General features: G+C 35.1%; 4 protein-coding genes across 4 annotated transcripts; all 4 read right to left on the minus strand.

Annotated features, from left to right (window-relative positions):
• Positions 1 to 571: 571 nt before the first annotated feature.
• Positions 572 to 5,699, minus strand: LOC118263150 (uncharacterized). Its single transcript, XM_035574960.2, has 8 exons — positions 5,639 to 5,699; positions 5,057 to 5,143; positions 4,399 to 4,537; positions 3,735 to 3,874; positions 3,368 to 3,428; positions 1,703 to 1,814; positions 1,317 to 1,412; positions 572 to 691 (listed from the first exon to the last, which is right to left on the minus strand). Exons 1-8 carry the CDS (start codon positions 5,664 to 5,666, stop codon positions 626 to 628), a joined length of 729 nt encoding a protein of 242 aa, XP_035430853.1. The 5' UTR covers positions 5,667 to 5,699; the 3' UTR covers positions 572 to 625.
• Positions 5,700 to 6,412: 713 nt separating this feature from the next.
• On the minus strand, positions 6,413 to 9,874 carry LOC118262973 (uncharacterized). Its single transcript, XM_050697236.1, has 7 exons — positions 9,731 to 9,874; positions 9,184 to 9,322; positions 8,372 to 8,511; positions 8,011 to 8,071; positions 6,973 to 7,090; positions 6,788 to 6,883; positions 6,413 to 6,567 (listed from the first exon to the last, which is right to left on the minus strand). The coding sequence occupies exons 1-7, from the start codon at positions 9,810 to 9,812 to the stop codon at positions 6,490 to 6,492; spliced, it is 714 nt and encodes a 237-aa protein (XP_050553193.1). The 5' UTR covers positions 9,813 to 9,874; the 3' UTR covers positions 6,413 to 6,489.
• Positions 9,875 to 10,543: 669 nt separating this feature from the next.
• Positions 10,544 to 13,716, minus strand: LOC118263052 (uncharacterized). Its single transcript, XM_035574809.2, has 7 exons — positions 13,598 to 13,716; positions 13,150 to 13,288; positions 12,561 to 12,700; positions 12,038 to 12,098; positions 11,614 to 11,725; positions 11,050 to 11,145; positions 10,544 to 10,699 (listed from the first exon to the last, which is right to left on the minus strand). Exons 1-7 carry the CDS (start codon positions 13,668 to 13,670, stop codon positions 10,640 to 10,642), a joined length of 681 nt encoding a protein of 226 aa, XP_035430702.2. The 5' UTR covers positions 13,671 to 13,716; the 3' UTR covers positions 10,544 to 10,639.
• A 4,136-nt stretch (positions 13,717 to 17,852) lies between these two features.
• On the minus strand, positions 17,853 to 21,071 carry LOC118263051 (uncharacterized). Its single transcript, XM_035574808.2, has 8 exons — positions 21,022 to 21,071; positions 20,777 to 20,866; positions 20,288 to 20,426; positions 19,641 to 19,780; positions 19,115 to 19,175; positions 18,634 to 18,745; positions 18,412 to 18,507; positions 17,853 to 18,035 (listed from the first exon to the last, which is right to left on the minus strand). Exons 2-8 carry the CDS (start codon positions 20,847 to 20,849, stop codon positions 17,976 to 17,978), a joined length of 681 nt encoding a protein of 226 aa, XP_035430701.1. The 5' UTR covers positions 20,850 to 20,866; positions 21,022 to 21,071; the 3' UTR covers positions 17,853 to 17,975.
• Positions 21,072 to 24,221: the final 3,150 nt, after the last annotated feature.

Raw genomic sequence — 24,221 nt, forward strand, 5'->3', positions numbered from 1 at the left:
TGAACTTTAAAAGTTGCATTTTCCTATGACTACTTAACCTCAACAGGTAATGCCCTTTATTAGACAACTCCAGAATTAACCTTGACTTTTAATTTCTAATAATAAGTTTGAATTCACCTTGAGCAAGCGTGGTGCTTAATGCTAATTCCTTCTTCGTGTGAAAAGAGACCTTTCCTCAACAGTGAGTACTATATATTTTTTACACCATGCGGACGAAACCGCACAATTATGGGGCAAAGCTTAATGTTATTGCTTGAACCCAGCAAAAACATTTAGCCATACGCAGAACTACCCACCACGCTACTTCATTAATCAATTCAAGGTCATGGGTGCTAGAGAACGGGTCTCATCAGGTGCAATCAAACATTAACTTGGTAGTGGTCAGGCGCATGTGACCACCATTGTACATACACATACACGGGCACTACTGAACCCATTCAGAGGCTAAATCGGTAATTATGCTTAATATTGAAACCTTTCTTAGGTTAAAAGGTGTTTATAAAATTAAGCTACATAGGTATCTATATATTACACAAAATTAAATATTAATTGACAAGAAAACAACACGCAATACTTTTCAAAACAGTCCATTTATTTATTGGTATTCTATACTCGTATTCAGTAATTAATTAAGATAATTTTCGTTGATGATGTCCAATACAATCATCGCGACCAGCTCGTTTACTTCATCCTGCAAGTAAAATATACTTTGTTAAACTTCTGTACATATAGGAAACAGTGGCAGGTCAACCTACTCAAATCTATCAATTTTGACATTGGATTTTCCACTTTTACTTAAAACGATAAAGTCAAAGTCAATGTCAAAATCATTTATTTCAAATAGACTAGGAAGGCACTTTTGAACGTCAAAGAAGCAGGAGTAGTTCTGCTTCGAGTTGAAAGAAGCCCCAGTAACCCGAAAGGTCGTCTGCAGGTCTTACTTGAAACTTACTCTTATATAAGCAAATTAGGTATAGGATATACCTTTATAAAAATAAAAGCAAACGTCACGCCTTTTATCCCCGAAGGGGTAGGCAGATGTGCACATTACGGCACGTAATACCGCTATACAATGTACACCTACTTTTCACCAATTGTTTTATAAGTCCCACGTAATATGGTGGTGAGTCTATTGCCATATACCGGGCACATTTCCAGACTCCGTGCTACTACTGAGAAATTTTCGAAAAACCAAATAAAAGCCAGCAATACTTTGCTTTGCCCGACACGAGAATCGAACCCGAGACCCCTTGCTTGCCCCTTATAAAAATGTTACTTCAAAACTTTTTACTTACTAAACTGCATGGAATACTTACACTGAATTCATCCAGTTTTCCAGGCACTGTTTTGTTGATGAAATCGTTGATATCATCAGAGTAATCATCACCCTGGATGGTCAGCTGAAGTCTGGACTGTTAAAAAATTACAAACTCTTTAATTTAATCACGTTTAAAAATTTTATTTCATAAAAAATATTATTTATGCTAATTAGGGTTATCTTTACTGAATTATTTTTACCTTTTGTAAACTAATACATAATATAATAACTTATAACTTAGTAAATAAAGTAGATAACTTGTTAAACTAAAAGGTAAAAATAATTCAGTAAGTTCAATTCACCAGATGGTATTAACTTCTCATCAATCTGTAGTATTTATAAGACAAATAGTTATTAAACTCTTAATCTTATAATTAAACTTACGGTAATTTGACTGATTATCAATTCGACATCAACATTAGGTATGGATATTCCGGAGATAAGCCCAAGTAGGTAGTTTGCGTGGCCCACCGCGTCTATATTTCGCACATCGACACTGAAAAGTAAACAAATCATCAAGTATCGTTACTCTTCCTCACAAGAGCTATTAAACTTACAGATTCAACTAACAGAGGGCGGTTTTGTTTCAAGTTAACACATTAAACGCTATGGGGGGCAAAAGTGACCGGCGCTAGCGGAGGATTTGCCTTTAACAGATTTTTATTGGCAGTCAAAGTTTTAACGCGATTGACAAATTGGAGCTTTTTATTATCAAAATGTTTAGTAGGTACTCGTAATAGCAAAGAGTATGGAATTGATCCTAGTAAATTATTATGACAATTGGCTCGCCTTCTAATGCATGGGATTATTAACATAACTAATGAAAAGTATGTATTACATTCAGCATGTGCAATCGTGCAACTCTGCCTAACGCTTTAGAGTAGAACTAAAAGCCGCACTCAGAGTCATTTAATGGTAAGTTACCCAGTCCTTAGCAATTGTTTTCGATACAAAATCGTTACTAAAGAATAATTTAAATAATCATTCAATGTCTCTGAGTACGGTAGTAAAGGATTGATATCTCGCGAAACTTGAAGATTAGGTAAACATTTTAAAGTTGTTGTTTAATAATAAGATAATAAGACTTGTCATGTTAGTCACGAGACCAAGATTAAAATAGACACGATAAACAATTTCATTCAAAACACTACGTAAAATAACCAATACTTATTGTGGTTTAATGCCTTACATCTCGACTCGTGAGACTCAGTATTTCACAATCCTCCCGCCCTGAGATCCTCAAGGAAGAGGAGGATCGAGAGGATATCGTATGTATAGTATAACACTATAAGTATAATACTAGTATGTAAACTAGTATGTAAAGTAAGTAAAATAACCAATACTACTACTAGTTTGCACGAACAGTCTTTCACAGAAAACGTATAAAATACCTTCTACATTGAGTCACTGGTAAAAATATAATCCGAAGTAATCCTGCTATCTCACAATCAATTCTAATCCTTCAACATTTAATCACATATTTTTATGATACGTACATAAAATACAATCAATTAAAGTCGTCCTTAATGTGATTAGAATCGACAGGGATTTACATGTTATAATTCTGTATTGGTGTACATATTTACAAGGTCATATGTACTAGCACAACAATTTAAATCACAATAACTAAAATTTAGATTTATGTATTAGGGATTATGAGAAATAAAGCCTTTTTTATTTTTATTTTAATGTACTAGTAAGTGAAGTGCTTAAATTCTACGCAACTGTAACCGCCTGCAAGAAACTAATCCCTAATAAACATTAATTGTTTTATCTGAATATTGTTTATTTTTAAGACGAAATGTAAAAAACGTAATTTCTAATAATATTTTTTCTAATAATTTTTCTTTATCTAATTGATGGACTAATTAGATTTTTAATTGTTGTATGCCATCATCACTATTATGATGCTACTTTTAGGCCTTAAGAAGTCAAAGTCAAGTATTTTTGTTATTTTTGAACACAGAATTATGAAAAATATTTATAAAATTTATAATATTTACAATATTTAATATTGTTTCATATCGTTGTTGAGAATATTAAACTTACGTGCCGTCAAGTTCTGCAGTCAATGTTTCACCAAACAACGTAACTTCACCTTTTGCTTTCTCTGAAAATGTATCATTTGGTATAATAACTATCGTGAGATACACTAAATTAATTAAAAATCACGGTTTACTCACGACTCTTCATCATGAGCAGCGTACGTAAGCTCTACCTTATTTTAAGTCAAAGAGGGACTCTTCATCATGAGCAGCGTACGTGAGTAAACCGTGATTTTTAGGTAATTTAGTCTTAGAAAGTGTTAGAGTGAAAATTAACATTAAAATGAGTAATTACAGAAAATTATTGATGTGTGAGAACAATATTTGGATTCTGTGAGAACGTTAGGTAAACGTTAGGTTAGGTTACTTACTAGCAGAGAAATGAATGTGAGGTAGAACTACACGGAAATCGAGCCTAGATTGCAATATGTTTATGCTCATATCCTCAATCACAATGTCGCTGAGACCAAAACTCCTGATGTCTACGAGCTCGGCAGCCGCATTGAAGATCCTGTAACATAGAATTAAACAATAACCTTTTATCCATACATAATAAAATATAAAAGAATAAAATCGTGGACACTAATCATAGTGCTGTCACTATTATTGCAGAACATTAAAATTATGTCTTGTCCCAATCCCCGATTCCCTAACAACCATTAAATTTCTAAGCCCCAAAAGGCCGGCAACGCATTCGTAACGTCACTGCTGTTACAAGTGGGGGTGGCGATTGCTTACCCATAAAAAATGTATTTTATTGAATAAAATATAGGTCGATCAGGTAATTAGCTCCTGTTCACCTATGGTAAGCTAGTAAGTAAGATAGAAAGGTTATACAAGGTGTACTGTTTTCACAATTTGATTCAAGGTCAAGTCTATATGTACAAAACAGTTTGAAGGGTATATAGTGCGTCCACAGCTCACAAACACCCGCTTGCACGCCGCTCGTCAGCATCTCGTGTCGCGCGGCATATGAACATAAAAAGGCAAAGACGTAACTTGGTAGACGTAAATGCATCATTATACTTTACTCACACGGGTACCGGCAACTCATAGTCATAAATGTCATGTTCTATTAGTAATGGGTCCAGCCCCATGTCCCTTATAGCCTGGCTGATGTCCTCAATGTCTTCAATAACCTGATCCGTGATTATCCGCGCCTGTCGCTCGCTCACTGCAAACACAAACTATTTTAATAAAACGTCAGTTTTATAATTTCCTCCAATATCTATTTCCAAAGTACTTTCTTCTATTCTATTAAACATTATTTTGAAGAAATATTTTTTTATATTTTTTTGAGGGGGAAGTCATTCATTGGCTTGGGCGAGACAAGAGGTAGTGTGAGACTCTTACTGACTAAAAACCATCCCATTCCTAGTCCTGCTTTTCGTGCCGGAGCCTCGGTAAACCCACTAGGTAGTCCGTAGCTCCAGCCCAAAGAATTATCTCGAGTGCACAAGAAAATAACTGAACCAAGTAATGTGGTGACAATAGAATACATATTGCCAGTACACCCTTATTCTGTGACTACATTCGAGTATTTGACAGAGACCGGACAGCAGCCTATTTTGCTAAAGATGAAATAACCAAGTTAGGCTTTATCTTGAAGGCAAACTTTTCATTTATGACATCCTTATTCTAATTCCATTGTTGACATGGGTAATAAGAACAATATGTTGGGTACTTGACTTACTCATCTGTGGTGCGACTTCGGGAAGGGCATTGGCACCGCAGAGAAATAATGCAAAAAGTACCACAGCTCTCATCTTGATGTAGGTACCTGAATGAAACAAATTGTTAAATTGATCACCTTTGTCTTTAAATCCGGTCACACTTCAAACCTTTTTTTATAAGGACAATCCCGTCATCGCTGCCCTAATCACTATAACCACAAATTCAGAATCTATATTTTTATTCCTGCAGTAGAAGTAGTTTGGTATAATTTTTAATAAAAACCATATGGATACATATATAAATCTCGTAATGATTATGTAACTATTAACTCTTGATGTGCCGAAACGCAGATCTACGCGAGACACAATGTATTTTATATGGTTGTTGATATGAAAGGTTAAAGTACTGTGTTTAAGTCAGTGCAATTCTTCTTAAAACGTTAATGTTCACAAAAAATCACAGTTTAAAAATACATAGTTTGTTAATGAAACACTTATCTTTCTGGGCACAATCTCTTTAAGGTATTTTTAAGATAACCCACTTAGAGAACTTCAGAAGATGAAACGAAACTTAAAAAAAATCTTATTACTGACTGACTTACCTTTTAAATGTCCAAATACAACTGCCATAAAATCTGACTTAATTAATACGAAGTTGGATTATAAGCGATAACAATAAGATAGTCAATTAAGTAGTTAATCCCTTGTAATCAGTAAAATTGCGCCCGAACTGATTGGATATAAACAATCTTACGTAGGTATTCAAATATTTGTTTAAGCCACAAGTCTTTAACAATGACCTAATACTGTAATGAATTAAAATTGTATCTTTGCTGCCACGTGTTACTTATATTATGAAATGTTTTAAATATTTTTGGGTTTTGAAATCACGTTTAATATTTTCTATATAAGTTTTCTCGACTGTAGAATAAGTCGCAATGTAAAAGTACTATCACCAGTAGACAAAACCTATCTCTTTTTTTATCCTAATATGGAAAATCTTCATGGACCCTCGGGAGAACGAAAGGGCAGTCTGAAGACTCTTAATAACTAAAAACCAACCCAGTGTCCCGTCTCATATGTAGGTGCGAGGTTGCGGGAAACGCATTGTTCTGCAACCCCTGAACTTGTGGTTGCATACCTTGCGGGTATACCAAGTGAGATGCCGGCAGAGTAAAATTTCAGATTAGGTTTCTGGCTACTGTGACGAATAAGTAACTGACGTCGCGCAGCCTACTACAGATGGTGCCGCGTCAGCGTACACTGCTCATGTGGGAGAGGTACTCTATGAACTTTTCTCCATTAATGGACGTGAGTAAACCGTGATTTTGGTTAATTTAATATGTCTCATGACAAAAAAAAATAAGTAACACAAATACTTTGTACATAAATGTTTAATATTAAAAATGTATTGATAATAATCTGCAGGAATCTTCACGGGTGTGGAAACAGTCTAATTATTCTGCTGTGCTTGCAAATAACTGTTGATGTATTCCACCGACAGGATCCCCAGGAGTTCGTTGATCTCAGACTGTAAGAAAAAAAAATGTTACCGTTTTTTTTTATTGCATTTCTAGTACTGCATACTTCTAGTATGCAATACCACAAACCTCCTCCTATGCCTTGCGAAAAGGTAACTATCCGAAAGAAAATCCATTATTGCAGTCAAATATTACTATCTTTATAACCATACAAGTTTTTCACTTCAGTTGCACTTCAGTTTACTTTATTGTAAATAAGTTGTGACTTACCCTATATTCCTTGAAGGTAGTTGGGACTGTCGTGCTCAGGAACTCATTCATTTTGTCAGAATAATCCTCATTTTGAACGACGAGTTTTACATCGGACTGGAAATTAGACAAAAAGGTACAATCTCCACAGCATATAATCTCAACAGTGAGAACTACTAATGAAATAGAAACTATTGAGCACTCACTTCGATCCCATCCATAGTAAAGGCAATATCTGAGCTACGAACACTGACGCTGATCTTGGGTATTAGGTTCACTATGAAGCGGATCTGACCAACGAAACGCATGCGCTGAACAGCTACCCTGAAGATTTAAAACATTTCTTAATTGTACAATTAGAGTTTAAAAGTTGCATTTTGCTAAAAAAATCTCAACTGTGTGTACAGTTGAAGTAATGCCCTCTATTAGACGACTCCGGAATCACTCTGTTTACATTCTAGCACAGCAGATCCCAGATAGTTCTACATTAAATTCATAGATGGTGCTATTAGCTAATCAGCACAAATCGAGTTGCAAGGTAGAAATACATCAATGAATCATTTTTATTACCTAAATAAGTGGAAACTTGTAGATCAGTAATAAGAACATAATAATAATATATTATCTGTTTACATCCTCAAACAATTACAGATATGACGTATAATTTTTAGATAGATACTGTACTGAAAATAAGCGCAATGTTGATAACTTATTTTTACATATATTCCTTGAACACTAAATAATCAAATCCGGGATTATTTAATTAACTAAATTGATTTTAGTTATTAATGATTTGAATGAAATTATCAGTTGAATGATATTTTTATTTATCAGTATTGTGGTTGGATTTACTAGGCTATTTCTATGCATAATGATCGATCGATGTTTACAATGAAATGAATAACATAGCAACAATATTTTATGCTATTACTAGCTTCTGCCAGTGAGTACGCCCGCGTTCCCGAGGGGTAAAAAGTAGCCTATGTATTTTATTTATTCCAGACCATAATCTACCCCTGTTCCAAGTTTCATCCCGATTCTTTCAGTCGTTTTGACGTGATTGAATTACAAACATACAAACTCACATACTTTCGCATTTATAATATTAGTGAGATAAGATATTATCAATGAATTTTGTAGTAGGGATGATGTCCTATCGAAAAATAAATTGTTTTTTGTGTGTAGCACCTATGTATGCCTTTTATTTATTTTAAAACACAATAAAAAAAATAGATTAATCTTACTTTCCAGACGAATTCATTGTAAAGTTCCTCCCGAAAACTGTGGTTTCAACTGAGCCTGAGCCTGAAATAAAACTTTAAATTGAACAAACCACAATTTTGGTTCTGAAGTTTATTATCATAACGTATATTTTGACAGTTAGCATGTTTCAATTCGGTATCCGCGAATGACTTAATAACAGTGAAACAATCTATCCGCATTACTAAAAACTTATTACCAAATTGTGTAACTGTTTTGGTCGAGTACATTTTTGCAACGCAAGGTTTGTATGAGACAACAAAATTACACATCTACCGAAAACATCGGGAAATAGAACACAGGTGAAACTGGGGCGGGTCGCTAGTTAAAAATAGCTTTACTTACCAACACCCATGTCAACGAGTGGCAGTTCGATATCGAAGCTGAGTCGAGATGCGAGTATACTGTAGTTGACGGAGTTCACCACGATATTGCTGATGCCGTTACTCAACAGTTGTTCAATCAAAATTACATGTTTGAAGATACTGGATAAGGAACAAAAGACGTTTAGGTACAAGGTATCGTTAAAAAAGATAAGAAGGTCAATAAAGTTTTTCGAATTTTTGATTTATTGGACCAAATCTAAATGCTGCGGCTCCCCAAAAATAATTTAGAAGCAGTAAATTGTTACATTACTGTGTTAGTTTTGCTATTTTTGCTGGATATCGTACCCGATGAAGAAAGTTAATATAACTTGTTCTTTGGTGTCAATAGAATGTCTTCTGGGATATCTGGGTGAACTCTAGTAAAAAAAGGTAGTTAATTACACAGCCCAATGTTTGACTGGTAGAGTAAAAAGTTAAAAGTCAAAATTATTTATTTCAAATAGACCGGAAGGCACTTTTGAACGGCAAAGAAAATATTACTATATAAAAAGGCAAAATGTCTGTCTGTTAGTCAGTCCTCTAGTGAAGCTATTTGCTCGTTCCAAAGTGTAGATTCCTACAAAGAAGAACGAGAAACTCCGTAGGTTACTCTTTTTCAATCAGGTTCACAATACAATACTTGGTTACATTGGTTCGTTGGTTCAATTATGAGAAAATAATGTAACACCAATATTTCAGCCAGCTATTCCAGCCAAGTATGTGATTGTGTTATTAGTCTATCCTTATGGAGATGTATTTGAACTTAAATAAAATAAATTCCGATAAACTTACACCGGTACAGGCAGCTGGTAGATATATTCTTGTCTCTCAATATAAAAAGGATCATAACCGGCTTCCTTCATGGACTGCGCCATGTCAGCGATCACATTCTTGATGTAACCACCCATTGCCCGTTCATCGTTGAGAGCCACTGTGAAGGTATTGATTAAAGATTACTTATCCCCTAGTTCAAGGCGGTTTTTAGAAGATTTAAAAAAATTTAAGATAGTTAAATATAGTAATTAACTACCTACTTAACCTAGGTATAGATACACTTTAGGGATAAATATTTAATACACGTTAACCGTCACAGTCGAACATTGTCGGTATAAATCTATACTAATATTATAAAGCTGAAGAGGTCGTTTGTTTGTTTGTTTGTTTGAACGCATCAACTGGTCCGATTTAAATAATTATTTTTGTGTTGAATAGTCCATTTATCGAGGAAGGCTATAGGCTATAAAACATCACGCTATGACCAATAGAAGCCGAACAGAGCGGGTGAAACCGCGCGGAAGTAGCTAGTTATATATAATTGTGTGTATTTCCAAGGACCTACCTTCAGTCTCATTATACGCACGAAAGGCATCATTTACGGTGACGCTGATGACAAATATGGTGATAACCACTATAAGTTTCATTCTGATTATTTTTTAGATACTGTAAAATAAAATCAACTAGGCACTTAACAAAATATTTCACTACACTACAACAAACAGTGCTACTTACTACGTGTTTTGTGCCTGCTTTATATATCGAAATGAAACAATTAGTGGCTGATTAATGCCTAACGATGGCACATGATGGTAGCAACCACCATTAACACACATTGGCTAGACATATAAATAAACATTAGAGATTTAAACTTATCACTTAAGTGTAGGTGAAAATCGTTACAGGTTATGAAACATCCTGTTTTCGCAGGTCAGGTTTTTAGTCCCATTTGAGTTTATTTATTCCGTATGCGAACAAATAAAAAAAAAATATGTTGACTCCGAAAAACCTATCTTTTCTGTTTGCCACGAGTAAAATTGCTCAAAACTTTTCATATTTGGCTACACTTAAATTTAAAAAATTCAATGGATATTTGAAATCCATTAACCCTTTTAAATCCTTTCAAGGCATTAAAAATAATGTGATCTAAGTACAATAACAACACATTGATTGCAGCACGGTTGATGCGGTGGCTAGGCAATCGGCTGCCATATAACGGATTGGATTTCTACACGGAGTAACTCTTTGTGTTATCCACAAATTGTTATTTCGGCTCTGAGTGTCATGTGTATGTGAAATTGTATGTTTGTGAACGCACCCACGATACAGGAGAAAATCCTACAGTGTGGAAATGGTTTTTATAAAAAAAAGACACAGGTTGACTTACAAAAAAATATTTATTCATTATCATATTATAACTATGCAAAATATAGATCTGTTACCATTAAGCTAAGCTAGAGTTTTTTAAATCACTTCACAAATTTTCCTTGAGAATATCGGTGATCACAATTTCGAAGAGCTCGTTGATTTCATTCTGTAATATAGAAATAGAAATATTAAATACATGGTATTATTCATTTAGATAATGTTCGTTGCTTGTTGGGTGGATTAGAATACTTAGATTTAGAGGACTTTTGTCCTTATGTAGATAAATCGACAAGATATTATTTATCGGTTAATAAACTTAATCTTATACTATTATCCCTTTTCCAATTGATTCAATATAGTACGTCTACCAGTTAGTTTACCATATATATTTATTTTTTGTATGGTAAATTTTAGTTTCACAGGTGACCGGTAGAGAAGTAGACAAAAAATATACGTCAATTAACTATTTTTTTAATAAATGAAAAAAATCTATTAGAAACGTTTAAAAACACTTACGTAATGAGCCTTGATGGTGTCAGGAACAACTCCGCCGACGTAATTGTTGAAGTCATCTGAGTAGTCTTCACCGAAGATGACTAGGTTGGCATCAGACTGGAAAGAAAGGGCAAAACTTAAAAATCACTTGAAATAGAACTTTAAAATCATGACTTCAATGATGAAAATCGTGAAGTAACTAATAGTGAAATGAAAAAAGTTTGAGAATGTTAGTTGTTACAGATGTTGATTCGACTTAAGTTACAAAAGATTTCAATCTAGACGAGTGTATATATAAGATACTAAAATCTTTACTAAATAAGGAGAGCTCACAACTCCGTCAGAAGCAATTTAATAGGAATATGCGTTACCTCAATTTTATATATGTATTGTATGTGTGTACATTAATAAATAAGAGCTAAATATATAAATATAGAAGGCCGCGGAGGACTATGCAGGAGGCCTTTGTTTAACAATGGACGTCTTCTGACTGATGATGATGATGATACAAATAGAAGAAGAATAAATCAATAAGAGTATCACTGTGAATCAAAATTAATACAGAAAGTAAATATCAAGACCTACCTTAATGTCATTCAGAGTGAAGGAGATATCAACTTTCTGGACTGTAACACCGGTGATGATGCCAATGTACAGGTCGATCTCACCGACAACACGAATTCTCTCAACGTCGACGCTGTAAAGAAGAATAAGAAAGTTAAAACGATATAAAAAGCTAGGAGAGGATAGTAGATTGAAAATTTACTACAGAATTAAATATTAATGTTACTGAATGAAATGAATGATAATCATATCAACAGTCTATAAGTGGCCACTGCTGACCAAAGGCCTCTTCTCACACGGAGAAGGCTTAATCACTACGCTTACTCAATCTGAGTTGTAGAATTCAAACTTATAATTAGGAATTATAAGCCTAGTTTTCCTTCACCGTTTGTTAATGGTGTCCAAGTAATCTTAGAAAGTACATATATGTCCTGTAAAGACTCACCTTCCAGACGCACTAACTCCAAGATCGTGGTTGAACAAAACTACGTCAGATTTGGCACCGCCTAAAAAATAATAATATGAGCGTTTAGCTGAAGTATTCATTTGTTTCTAATGTAACCAGGCTGACACAATGTAGGTAGAGGTACACCTACAAACGTAAATGGTGTTGGTTTGTATTTTAACAACATTCTAGGAGATTTCTATTTGAAGATTTTGGGGTAATATAGAGAAAACAAAGCATGCTGATGTTAATATAATTATTATGTTAACGGCTTACTCACGTAACTATTTGACGAGAAACTCGACTAGTTTCAAGCCATGCTAGAGGCTCATATTCATGAGCAGCATTCCGTGACACACAACGCAGCGATTGTCACGCTGCTACTGGCAAACTAGTTGAGTGTCGCGTCAAACAGTTACGGGAGTAAGCCGATTACATAAATAATTAATTAAGCATGTTGAAGTTGACTGATTTCAAAATACAAAGAATTATAATAACACCCTGTGTAATTTGCTTAACTTACCGAGAGAAAAGTGTATAAGAGGCATCTCAAGGTCGAATTGGAGGCGGGTGAAGAGTGAGCTGTAGTACAGTCTGTTGATCTTGATGTTGCTGAGACCAGTGCTCAGAACTTCATCGATGTACGCATCAAGTTTGAAGAGTCTGGAAAAATACCGTCATTTATATAACACTGCCATATTAGTATGTGGGTTCAAACAAGGCTCTATTTTGAGGGGGAAAATTGTCAAGTTACTTCTTCTGCCATGGGAGTAGCGAAATGAGTCTTACTGACTAAAACCCACCCCGTTCCAACGCCATGCCGTGGTATGTCATTGCGCTTGATACGCAACCCAAAAAAGGCTAGATTTATGTACACTTCTTAGTTACAAGTTTACTTCAGTGTTGCTGGTGTATACTGACTATTCTTTTTTTATAATGAAATAGGGGTTCAAACGTGCAGGCGGACCTCCTGATGGTAAACAATCGGTGGCGCCAATGGACACAAACAACACCAACGTAGTTACAAATATGTTACTGTCCTTTAGGTGTGTAAACATTTGAGGATTAAAGATCCGATGGAGGTTTGGGCCTTTTTAAACAAAGATACTTACTCGGGTACTGGGAGTGCGTAGCTGAAGTCTTCCCTCTTGATGTGGAAGGGGTCCAGACCAGCGTCCCTGATGGATTGGCTCACTCCCTCGATGGCTTCCTCAATGGCTTCAGCCACTACACGCTCGTCAGAAAAATCAACTGAAATGAACAATTAACAATATAACTTTTATAATAATAGAAGAATGTATTTTTGATTTGTTATTTTTTGATGAAACTTAATAATTATAAAAATAGGTATTATGTTATTAAATAAAGTGAACTTTTTTTATGATACAAGCCAGTAAACGAGTAGACAGATCATCTGGTACTATGGTAAGCAATTGCCACCGCCCATGGACACCCGAAACACCAGAGGCGTTACAAGTGCATTGCAAGCTTATTGGGGGTTAAGAATTTAAGGGTTGTTGGGGAATTGGGTTTTGGAAGATTGTGTAAGGTGGTACTTACTTGAATGAGCGTCATGGTGCGGCACAGCACTGATGCCAGCAATGAGAACAGCAAAGGCAATGAAGAATTTCATTTTGAACTTGTTTTATTTATCTAAAAATAAAAAAAATAGTAATTAGTTGCAAAATATTATAGAAAATAATCAATTAGGAAAAATTAATGACACATTTAATTTGATAAATAGTAAGTAATAAGTATGTTTATTCTAATTTCTACTCAGTACATACATACTACATGATACTTCGGGCATACTGTCCGAAATAATTTGAATTATTGATGTAAATAATTATTCCATAAAAAAATTTTCACATAATGACTTACCTAATTAAATATAAAAAGTGATGTAACATCCAAAGACGGCAGTAATTTATATGATTTGGAAGCAATTAATCGGTTTCTAATCGAGACGTCACATCAAAGATATAATCAATATTAATTGTTTATTACAAATATACTGTGATTTTCAGCATAATACTGGTTGAGGTTTTAGAAAGAAAGAATGAAAAATAATTCATTCAGTACCTGGCACGATGCACCAAACATACAACACAAAAAAAGAATAATTGTTAAATGAAATAATACATATATAAAAACAAGGTGGCAACATGCCCATGCCGAAAGGGTTACCACCTCAGTATGAGCTAGGCACAGAAAGCACCCAGCACTGGTTTTCATTCTCCTGCTTTAATCTGGAGCCCCGGTAACCCGTTTGTTGTCCGCAGCTCCTGTTGGCACCCCTTCAAATGACGTTTTAAGGAGGTCCATCTGTGCCAAAAGGTGGTACAATTTGTGGGTCTGCTGTGCTTAATTTTTCTAGTTCAAATTCCGTTTAAAGTATTGAGAATGAAAGAAAACGACTATACCCATCACCTGTTGGTGAGCAATTAGCGCTGCCCATAAGGACTCGAAACATTAGAGGGCGCGCACGCTCTTTTCTTAAAGGTTTGAATATAAGAAGAACTCGAAATCATTATAAAACAAATATGTCCTACTCATAATGACTTTTTTTAATCATTGGAAAAACTCATAATGACTAGGTATAAGATTAGTAGTACTACCTTTAACAAAACAGTGTTCACAAATTTTTGTTGAATCTCGGTGTCATGTGTATCTGAGTTTGTATGTTTGTAAACGCACTCACGACACAGGAGAAAATCCTAGGGTTTTAAATATTGGGCTCGCTGTCATTGCAGCGGTAAGTCCCCTCTTTGAGGAGTGGCTAGAGAGGCGCCATGGCGTCCTCACCTACCGCCTGACGCAGGTGCTTACCGGACATGGGAGTTTCGGTAGGTTCCTGTTTTTGATTGGGCGGGAGGAAACGCCCGGGTGTCATCACTGCGAAGACCGCCTGGAGGACACGGTGGAACACACGATTGCGGTCTGCCCTGCGTGGGCTGAACACCGCCGTGCCCTCAGGGAAGTGATCGGCGACGGCGACCTCTCGCGTCCGGCTTTGGTTCAGGCCATGGTGCGGAGCGAGGGGGACTGGGATGCCGTCTCCTCCTTCTGCGAAGCAGTCATGCTAGCTAAGGAGGAGGCGGGACGCGTGAGGGAACGAACTTCCTCACGCCCCAGCCGACGCGAAAGACACTCCGGGCGCCGGGGATCGCGTGACGATCTCCGGCCACCGTAAGTGCGGGTCTGCGGACGGCGAGTAAGGGTAGCTCGCCGCCCGACCAGAACCAGACCCGTGCGTGCAGCGCGTTGCGTTCCGCGCGCGCCTCAAAGAGCCATCAGACCACCACAGATGGGGCCCAGTAGGGCTGATGCTTAATCCGGAGCTGCGGACTACCTAGCGGGTTTACCGGGGCTCCGGCTTGACAAGCAGGAGTAGGAACGGGGTGGTTTTTAGTCAGTAAGAGTCTGACACTCCCTCTCGCTTTGCCCTGGCGAGAGAAGTCATTGGATGATATTCACCCCTGAAAAAAAAAAAAAAAAAAAAGGGTTTTAAATATAAATATATAGATATATACTATTTATATTTATTTTTAAGGGGATTTTTAGTATGACGTCTTTTCACATACCTACTGCCAATAAAATCAATCTTGATAACTAATAAATACTTGAGTAACAACAATCCCTATCATACATTTTCCTTGATCATTGCAGATAATCTGCAATTAATAATTATTAATCAATTATTAATTATTAAATTATTTGAATGAACTTATCAGTCGAATGTTGTATGTTATCAGTGTTATGCCAGGACTTTTTGGATGTTTTTTCTATGAACGTATTTTATCTATATATGAACGTATTTTTTTTCGATATATCTATCGTACGATTCGCCACCTGTGTGTTAAACATGTAGGTAAATAACATTGCTGTGTGTTTATTTATTTATCTATGTATTTGAGTGTTAAGCTACATTACAATAACTTGATTTGAATGTAGGTCAATGATTAAAATGTTAATTTAATATTTTATGTTATCGTGTCAATCGATGTGCTAGCACTGAGGTTTAAGACGCCCGTTTCTCACATGCATGACGGCACGGGCTCGAATCCTACCAACGACAGGAACTAATTTGACTTTTTCCGAGTGATATGTAGGTACTTTCTAAGATTATTTAGATGCCGCTAACAAATGGTGAAGGAAAACATTGTGAGAAAACCTGGACTTAATGTATAGGTTTTTTCTAATTATAAATTTGGAATGGTGCATTATGCAAGTTTAGTGATTCATTTTCAAATCTTCTCCGTGTGACGAGAAGTTTTTGGTCAGCAGAGGCCACTAATAGGCTTGAATTTTTAATGCTCCATGCGGGTTGTCGATTTCAAACTTATAATAAGAAATTGGATGCCACGCCCTGAAGCTTGTGTGGTAAAATGAGCGCGAACTCTAACTGTCCTGACTTGAGAACTAAGTCCTAGGCAATACTTGGCCTTATGACCCTTTTTTAAGATGGAAAATCATCCATTGATTTCACCCGATTTTCCTTGGGTGAGGCGAGAAGGAGTGTCAGACTCTTGCTGAATAAAAACCAACTCATTTCTACTCCTGCTCTTCAAGCTGGAGCCCGCTTTATAGTCTGCAACTACGGGTCAGACATCAACCCTACTGGGTTCTACCTGTGGTGGCTTTAAGACCCTAGGGTGTGAGTAACCCGGGCCTTTCTTTCATGGTAGCAGTTATAAATAGGATGTAAAGTGGAAGAATTTTTACTAAGTTAAAACTTAAAAATTAAAGCACTTCTGTATAAGTTACCATTTATGTCCCTTAATAACTATGAATTTTGTTTCATCAGATTATAGAGATAGTTCCTCCCTCGAATATACCTTGGTTTCAAGCATACATCCTTCAAATTTCGTGTGTGGTTGAAGACGCCCGTACTTTCTAAGAGCATTCATACACCACAGACAAATTGTGAAGAAAAACATTGTGAGGAAACATGGGCTTATAATTTCTAATTATAAGTTTAAAATCGCCAACCCGCATTGAGTAAGCGTGGTGATTAATACTAAAACCTTCTCCTTGTGAGATTTTTCTCACCACTTATGGGTGACTATTAAAGGCTTTTGCCTTTGATCAGCAGTGGCCTATTTAAAGACCCATATGATGATTATACATTCTTCGTAATGTTTACCTACAATGTATATTATACGTATCAAAGAAGTTACAACGTAGTTAGAGCAGTGGATGGATAAGAAGACAAAACCTACAAATACTAACCATAAGAAATAGGAAATCCATTTCCTATTAGTTTTTAGTGGTATTAAGGGCATAACACACTTAACGGGCTTTTAATCGTGTATCGTATAATATAATTCATAAAGTCAATACAAAACAGCTAATGTAGATGGCCACCGCCGCCGTAAGCGCGCTGGAAACTAGCGGTAGCCACAATTCAAAACCATGCCGTGCCGGAGCTGTGCTTGTTATGTGTGTTTTGACCATTATTGGCACCCAACTTTTAGGTGACGTACTTACAACCACCTATAAGCACGCCTTTATATACCATCATATTTCATGTTGTGCACTTAAATAGCCTAAATCATATTCTAAACACTGAAAGTTTGTTTGTTTGGCTATTTTTCCGTCACGCTGAAACTATTGAACGGATTTTGATGAAATTTGAGAGATACAGTGTTTTGACTTCTCAAAGTCAAAGCGTTTATTGCAACTAAGTGTATAGGTAATGGTCATAAAATAGGATCACCCACTTGGGTGATAGGATACTTTTATCCCACGGCAATGTGAGCGAAGCTACTGGCAAACGCTAGTAAATAAATAAACATGCAATAATAACACAGAATAACTTACAAAAACATTTATTCATAAAACAATGCATAATGTAGATTATAAAATAGATCTTGTACCATTAACACTATGAGTATATTACAGTCCGTGAAGCTATGCTAGAGTGTACTAAGTCACTCTACAAGTTTTCGTTGATGAGGTCTAACAGCACAATCTCCAATAGATTGTTGATTTCTTTCTGTAATGGGATAAATACAAGTATTGTTAATAAAAGAGATAGTTTGTCTCAAGTATCTTTAGAATAACAGATATTTCCTTCTATCCGTATGATATTAATATACCATCAAAGTTAGATTTTGTAAGTCACTGAGAATGAAAACCAGTGTAATTGTTTGATCAGTACCTTTAGTACAAAATGAAATGAAACTAATTGGCCGTCGCGTATGAACCAACCAATCAGAGCGTCGAATGCGCTCTCGTATCGTTTGGTGCTGTGATGCTCCGAAGATGTTTTGATATAAGATCGAGCAGGCCTACATAAAATCAACTTTTCCCAAACATGAAACTTAAAAACTCTTCTAAATATACATAGTTAATAATTAAAAAGAACTCACGTAATGAGCCTTGATGGTGTTAGGAATAACTCCACCGACAAAGTTGTTGAAGTCATCTGAGTAGTCCTTGCCGAAGAGGATCACTTTGGCATCAGACTGAAAGAGAAAGAAAATGCTTATAAACCGCACAAAAATGAACTTTACAGTCATGAATGCAATGATGAAAATCGAAAAGTAACTATAAAATTAAATGTCTTTAAGAAAAATGTAATAGAAACTTACTTTAATGTCGTTGAGGGTGAAGTTGATGGTGAGGCTACGGATTGAGATACCAGAGATGATACCAACGTTGACTCTGACCTCACCGACAAAACGGATTCTCTCAATGTTGACACTGTAGAAGAAATGAAGAAATAATATGATACTTTAGTAACTAAATAAAAAAAAATTGAAAAAGATTTAAAAAACATGATAGTATTGAGTATTGCTGGTACACCTAAAATTTATCATACTCAACGAAAAATATCAGATAACACTTTAAATATCAACTGAAAAAATAGATTTGGTACCAACATTTCTTCTGTGAGGGAACAAATAACTTGTGTAACTTGTGAAGTATGTAAGATTAAATTGACACTTGACAGTTTTTAATATCGACGCATTCATTGTGAAATATTCTAAATTATTCTGCCGGTAAAAATTAACTAGCTTTGAATGATAAATCGGCCCTTGGTAAATCTTGTAAAAAAGTAGTATCTCTTACCTTCCTGAGCCAGCAAAGCCATGGTCCGTGCTGAAGACAACTGCGTCAGATTTAGCGTCGCCTGAAAGATTCACAAATATTAGAAACTCGAAGTAGGTATTTACTTGTTTGTCATTAACCTAACCAATTTAAAGTTTATCCTTGTGTCTGTACCCTTAGTACAAGTTTGCTTTATATGCCAAGTTATCTAAATTAGAGTAAAAGAAAAACGCTCTGATTGGTTAGTTTATTTGAGCCGGCCAATCAGATCAATTAGAGCCCTGAACGCGCTCTCGATTCGATTACTTTAAACGTAAAGCACACATCATACTAAGGTTACTGATAATATAATCTTATTAGTTAGAGTCATTGTGACATTGCAAATAAATAAAGCTTAGTTTAGTAATAACGTCAGAATACATGACGCGTTAAAATTTAACATAGATGAAGTAAATACTTTGATATGTGAAGTTTTGAAAAATATAAATGAAACTACTAGCTTTCCAGGGTAAATACTAAGGTACGGTACTTGAATAGTTTAACTTACCAAGAGAAAAGTGTATAAGAGGCAGCTCAAGGTCGAATTGGAGGCGAGAGAGGAGGACGCTGTAGTTCAATCTGTTGATCTTGATGTTACTGAGACCAGTGCTCAGAACTTCCTCAATGAAGGCTTCGAGCTTGAAGAGCCTGGAAAAGGGCGTTTAATATTAAACCTGCCGTACATAGAATATCGTATACTCTGTTTTGTGTTGTGTTTGTATTGTGTGTGAGATAACTGGGGGCTTACTCTTCAATCCAATTCCGATCGATAATTTTTAATACTAGTGCCCATTGCATTCGTATTGCGTGGTTATTGAGTAAACTAAATGATTACGACAGGGATTTATAGTTTTTTCATTGAATAAATTTTATAGGATGAAAATTGTATAAAAAATGAGATTGGTTTCAAGAGTAAGCCTTAAATATTTATGCATTAACTTAGAATGCATTTTGAGGGAAATTATGTAATAAGCGAGAACGACTATAAGATAATAAACATAATAATTTATGTGTTTCTATGTAAATAACGCAGGGAGCTACTTTCAAATGGCCAATTCGATAGTCAGTCAGTCAAAACAAATTCCCGTTCACTATTGAATGGTTTGGGGCTGATATTATGAAAACGGTGGTGATGTAGGTAATTAAGTTATTTACACGGGTACTGGGAGTTCGTAGCTGAAGTCTTCTCTCTTGATGTGGAAGGGGTCCAGACCAGCGTCCTTGATGGATTGGCTCACATCTTTGATGGCGTCTTCTATGGCACCAGTCACCAAACGCTCGTTAGTAAAATCGACTGCAATTAATATTAGAATTATTAAAAAGAAAATAACAATTTATTACTATTATAGATTACGGATAATTTAATATTACCTACGTATTTAATAAAAAAAATAGGTTGGAAGTCTATTCTAAGTATGGGGCAGCGTTTTGTCTCAACTTTTAGACCTGCTCTAGACTTCCACAAATAATTCAAATTCAAAATTAGTCAAATCGTGGACCGATTCTCGAGTTTTAGCGAAGTAACGAACAGCAATTAATTTTTATTTATAGAGATGAAAAATATCACCGTAATGAGTATAGTAGTTTGTAACAATGTTATTTATGGGTATTCCTTACTTTTTTTGTCAATTTACGTTTACTTACTTGGATGGGCGGCCGGATATGGTACAGCACTAATGCCTGCGATGAGGGCAGCGAACGCAATGAAGAATTTCATCTTGATTTTTATCTTTTCTAAAAATAAACAATGTTTATGTTAAAAATATTTCCCAATATTGTTAAATTGTATAATTAAAAAATAAATATTTTTAATGATAATTTATTTGAAAAATCACCAAAAAATATCGTGTTTTAATAAAATAAACACAACATTTAATTGAATGTCTTACCTGAATAAATTTTATAAGTTGATTAACATGAAATCACTACTGAAATTTCGTATTTATATGATTCGGAAGCAATTAATCGGTTTGTAATCAAGTCGTCACATCAAAAGATAATATTTTTAATTGTTTATTTTATGCGTACACTATCGGTACTAGTACGTACTATCAAACTTAGATAAAATAATTATGATCTTGAGCTAAAACGTATGGGTGTCAGCTGTTAGCTTTGGGAAACGTTAGAATGACAAAATTTCAAAAAAAGGAGGTACGTATGTATGTACATATGTTTGTGCGCGATTATCTCGCGTTTGGCTGAACAGATTCTAATGCAGTCTTCGACATAATAGTTTTAAACTTAGGAGAAGGTTTTAGAGATATTACCTGACTTAAAAAAATTGAAGCAGTAAATAAAATTGAAGTCGGTTTTTTAAAATAACGTTTTTATTTTATGATTTACTTTCTTCTGTAAGGGGTTCACACGTGTCCCTGGGATAAGTAGTAGAAGAAGGTTTCAAACCTAATTAGATATGTAAATACATAAATTTTCACAAACTTTCACATTGATGGCATACAGTAGACTCTCGATAATTAAAACCTTCGATAATTCGAATCTCTCGGTAATTCAAAAAATCCTAGAAAATCTCTTTATATTTCGAACTAAAGCAATACAGTTTTATACACTTGGTAATTCGAATGAAAAAAAATCGTTGCTACGTAATAAAATTTATTGGCGTCAAAATCTCGACAACCCGGAGTTGCAGAAAGACTGCCGAACTTGCAGACATAAGTTTCAACATTTTGAGGCTAGTCCAAATGAACTATTTGATATTTCGTACATTCGGCAGTTTGATATATTTTAAGAGTCCCTCTAATTTTGAATTAACGAGAGACGACTGTAAAAGTTGATTAAGATAAGATATGCCATTGCAGTACCCTTAGTACAAGTTGGCTTTACGTTAAACGAGAGCGCGTATGGCGCTCTGATTGGTGGATTCATTCGCGCCGACCAATCAGAGCGCCGAATGCGCTCTCATTTCGTTTTCGTTCAACGTGAAGTTAACTTGTACTTAGGGTACAGAGAATAGGCCTCGCTGCCATTTTTTTTTTACTTTTTTTTGTGTAAGATTTACGTATATATTTTATATATTTTATATATAAAATATTTTCAGAATATATATGTATGTGTAGAGTAAGTAGCTTTTTGTTGCCTATTTACAGAAATATACATCGTTTCATCCCAAGTTCTTATGTCGCACGTGTTTGGCTTATTTTTTTGAGAATCTATTGCATATTTAATAACATTAATTATTTTCATATCTAAATAGAACAATGAGCATTCTAATTAGATGGTTATCGGAACAAAAAATTAATGAAAAATTGATAAAATGTTTTATCAATCAATTTTGAGGCGCCATTTTTAGAAGACCTACTTCTTAATTAAATATAGATAACTAGATACATTATCTGATATATGCATGTCAGAATGTCATTAAAGGACTTGGCAACAATAGCTTAATCAAGGACTTTAATTTGTTTGACCGCACAGTTGGCACAGTGGCTGGGCAACCGGCTGCCGTGGAACGTGCAACGGGTTTGATTTCCGCTTTGTGTGATCCACAAATTGTTGTTTCCGGTCTGGGTGAGATGTGTATGTGAACTTATAGGTTTGTAAACGCACCTACGACACAGACGAAAATCTTAGTGTGGGGTAACATTTTTTTTTATTTAGAAAATTTAATCATTTTTCCCTTTATAATATTTAATAGGTCGATGTTTTGTTTAGCCAACATCTCCCTGGTGGAAATCGATGGATGGTTAACAAAAGGTTAAAAAAATTAAATACAAGATTACGTATGCTTATAAATAAGGCCTACGTAATCTTGTATTTAATTTTCGAAATATATACGGAGTATAAATGGCTCCAGACAGGCCTAAGAAGTTATTCAAAAAAAAGGCCTCCCTCTTTTTTTAATACACATTATTAATGTATATTTAGCCTTAACATATTTTTTTACTTTACGTAATAATAGCAAATCTATCTATTATTAATAGTATCTAAGGACAACAAAAAATCTTATCTATTACTATCTTATAATTGGGAAAAACCTTGTGTTATCAAGATTTAATAGTAATGTCTTGATAAAATTCCTCACTTGGTAACCCCTAAAGGCCTACCTAGTACCTACCTATTATTTCGCAGTAAAATAGTTGCTTAAATTCAATTCATGAAATAAAAGTGTCGCTGCTTTATAAAAAGGATTTATAATAAAAGAGATCGGCTTTATATAAAAATGTTAATGTACGATGGGTTCATATAAACGCACAGCAATGCACTATGTTGCCAACGCTGCGCCACTCGTTGTTAGGTTCCGGAATAGGCTGAAAAGCTTTATATTTAACCAACCAAAAAAGGAGGTTCTCATGCTTGGCTAAACTCTGATTTTTATGCGGTTTGTACGCGTGTATGTTTCTTAAGCATGAAGTCTCACGGTAATAATCAATTAAGTTATTTTTCTGCTGTTCATTCTACGTAGAAGGAGGATTAAAAGGGAGGCTTTGTTCAACAGTGGACTTCTTCCGGCTGATGATGATGATTCTTTATATTGGTTAAAGAGTTAAACTTGATACACATCGTCGCATATTTAACACGACGACTATAATATTTTATCAACAAATCAAAAACAATACTTAGTTAGGTATTGATACGATCAGGATTCAATTCACGATAACACTAGAGTCATCGACACTACACAAAACAAATAAAATAGTAAACATTTGTTTAATAGATAGACAGATATAAAAAAGGTTTCTTCTATCTTATAGATCTTAAAACTTTACCTGAAGTAATGTAAACAAAAGATGTTATATTCATATAAATACCAGTTTTTGTTAGTAAATATGTTATTCAAAGAGAAAAATTGCAAAGTATACATCCTTACATTAACACGGTAACCGCTACGTCGAATAATGGTGGCCAAAGCTTACAAGGATTTGCCTTCAACAGTTTTCTTTCGGCAGTTAATGCTTTAAATATAAATCAAGAATATTCTTTAAGTACAATGAGTCACTACGTATTTTTCGCATTTCTTGTAGCTGATGTTAGTGCTCTTGTGGTTCGTGAGAATGGTAAGTTTTTTATGGTATAAGCCGATAAACGAGCAGATGAATCACCTGATGGTAAGCAATCGCCGCCGCTCGTTGAC

Source organism: Spodoptera frugiperda, chromosome 12 (genome assembly GCF_023101765.2).
Source record: "Spodoptera frugiperda isolate SF20-4 chromosome 12, AGI-APGP_CSIRO_Sfru_2.0, whole genome shotgun sequence".
NCBI classification, from domain to species: domain Eukaryota; kingdom Metazoa; phylum Arthropoda; class Insecta; order Lepidoptera; family Noctuidae; genus Spodoptera; species Spodoptera frugiperda.

Coding starts and splice junctions, on each gene's coding strand:
- LOC118263150 (XM_035574960.2), bottom strand. CDS start 5,666: ATGGCAGTTGTATTTGGACATTTAAAAG. Junction 5,144..5,638: donor TGTATTTGGACATTTAAAAG/GTAAGTCAGTCA, acceptor TGTTTCATTCAG/GTACCTACATCAAGATGAGA. Junction 4,538..5,056: donor CGAAGTCGCACCACAGATGA/GTAAGTCAAGTA, acceptor TTGTGTTTGCAG/TGAGCGAGCGACAGGCGCGG.
- LOC118262973 (XM_050697236.1), bottom strand. CDS start 9,812: ATGAAACTTATAGTGGTTATCACCATATTTGTCATCAGCGTCACCGTA. Junction 9,323..9,730: donor TGCGTATAATGAGACTGAAG/GTAGGTCCTTGG, acceptor ATACCTTCACAG/TGGCTCTCAACGATGAACGG. Junction 7,091..8,010: donor ACAATGAATTCGTCTGGAAA/GTAAGATTAATC, acceptor TTAAATCTTCAG/GGTAGCTGTTCAGCGCATGC.
- LOC118263052 (XM_035574809.2), bottom strand. CDS start 13,670: ATGAAATTCTTCATTGCCTTTGCTGTTCTCATTGCTGGCATCAGTGCT. Junction 13,289..13,597: donor GCACCATGACGCTCATTCAA/GTAAGTACCACC, acceptor TGTTCATTTCAG/TTGATTTTTCTGACGAGCGT. Junction 10,700..11,049: donor ACACCATCAAGGCTCATTAC/GTAAGTGTTTTT, acceptor TCTATATTACAG/AATGAAATCAACGAGCTCTT.
- LOC118263051 (XM_035574808.2), bottom strand. CDS start 20,849: ATGAAATTCTTCATTGCGTTCGCTGCCCTCATCGCAGGCATTAGTGCT. Junction 19,781..20,287: donor TACGAACTCCCAGTACCCGT/GTAAATAACTTA, acceptor GCCCTTTTCCAG/GCTCTTCAAGCTCGAAGCCT. Junction 18,746..19,114: donor GGCTTTGCTGGCTCAGGAAG/GTAAGAGATACT, acceptor TTTCTTCTACAG/TGTCAACATTGAGAGAATCC.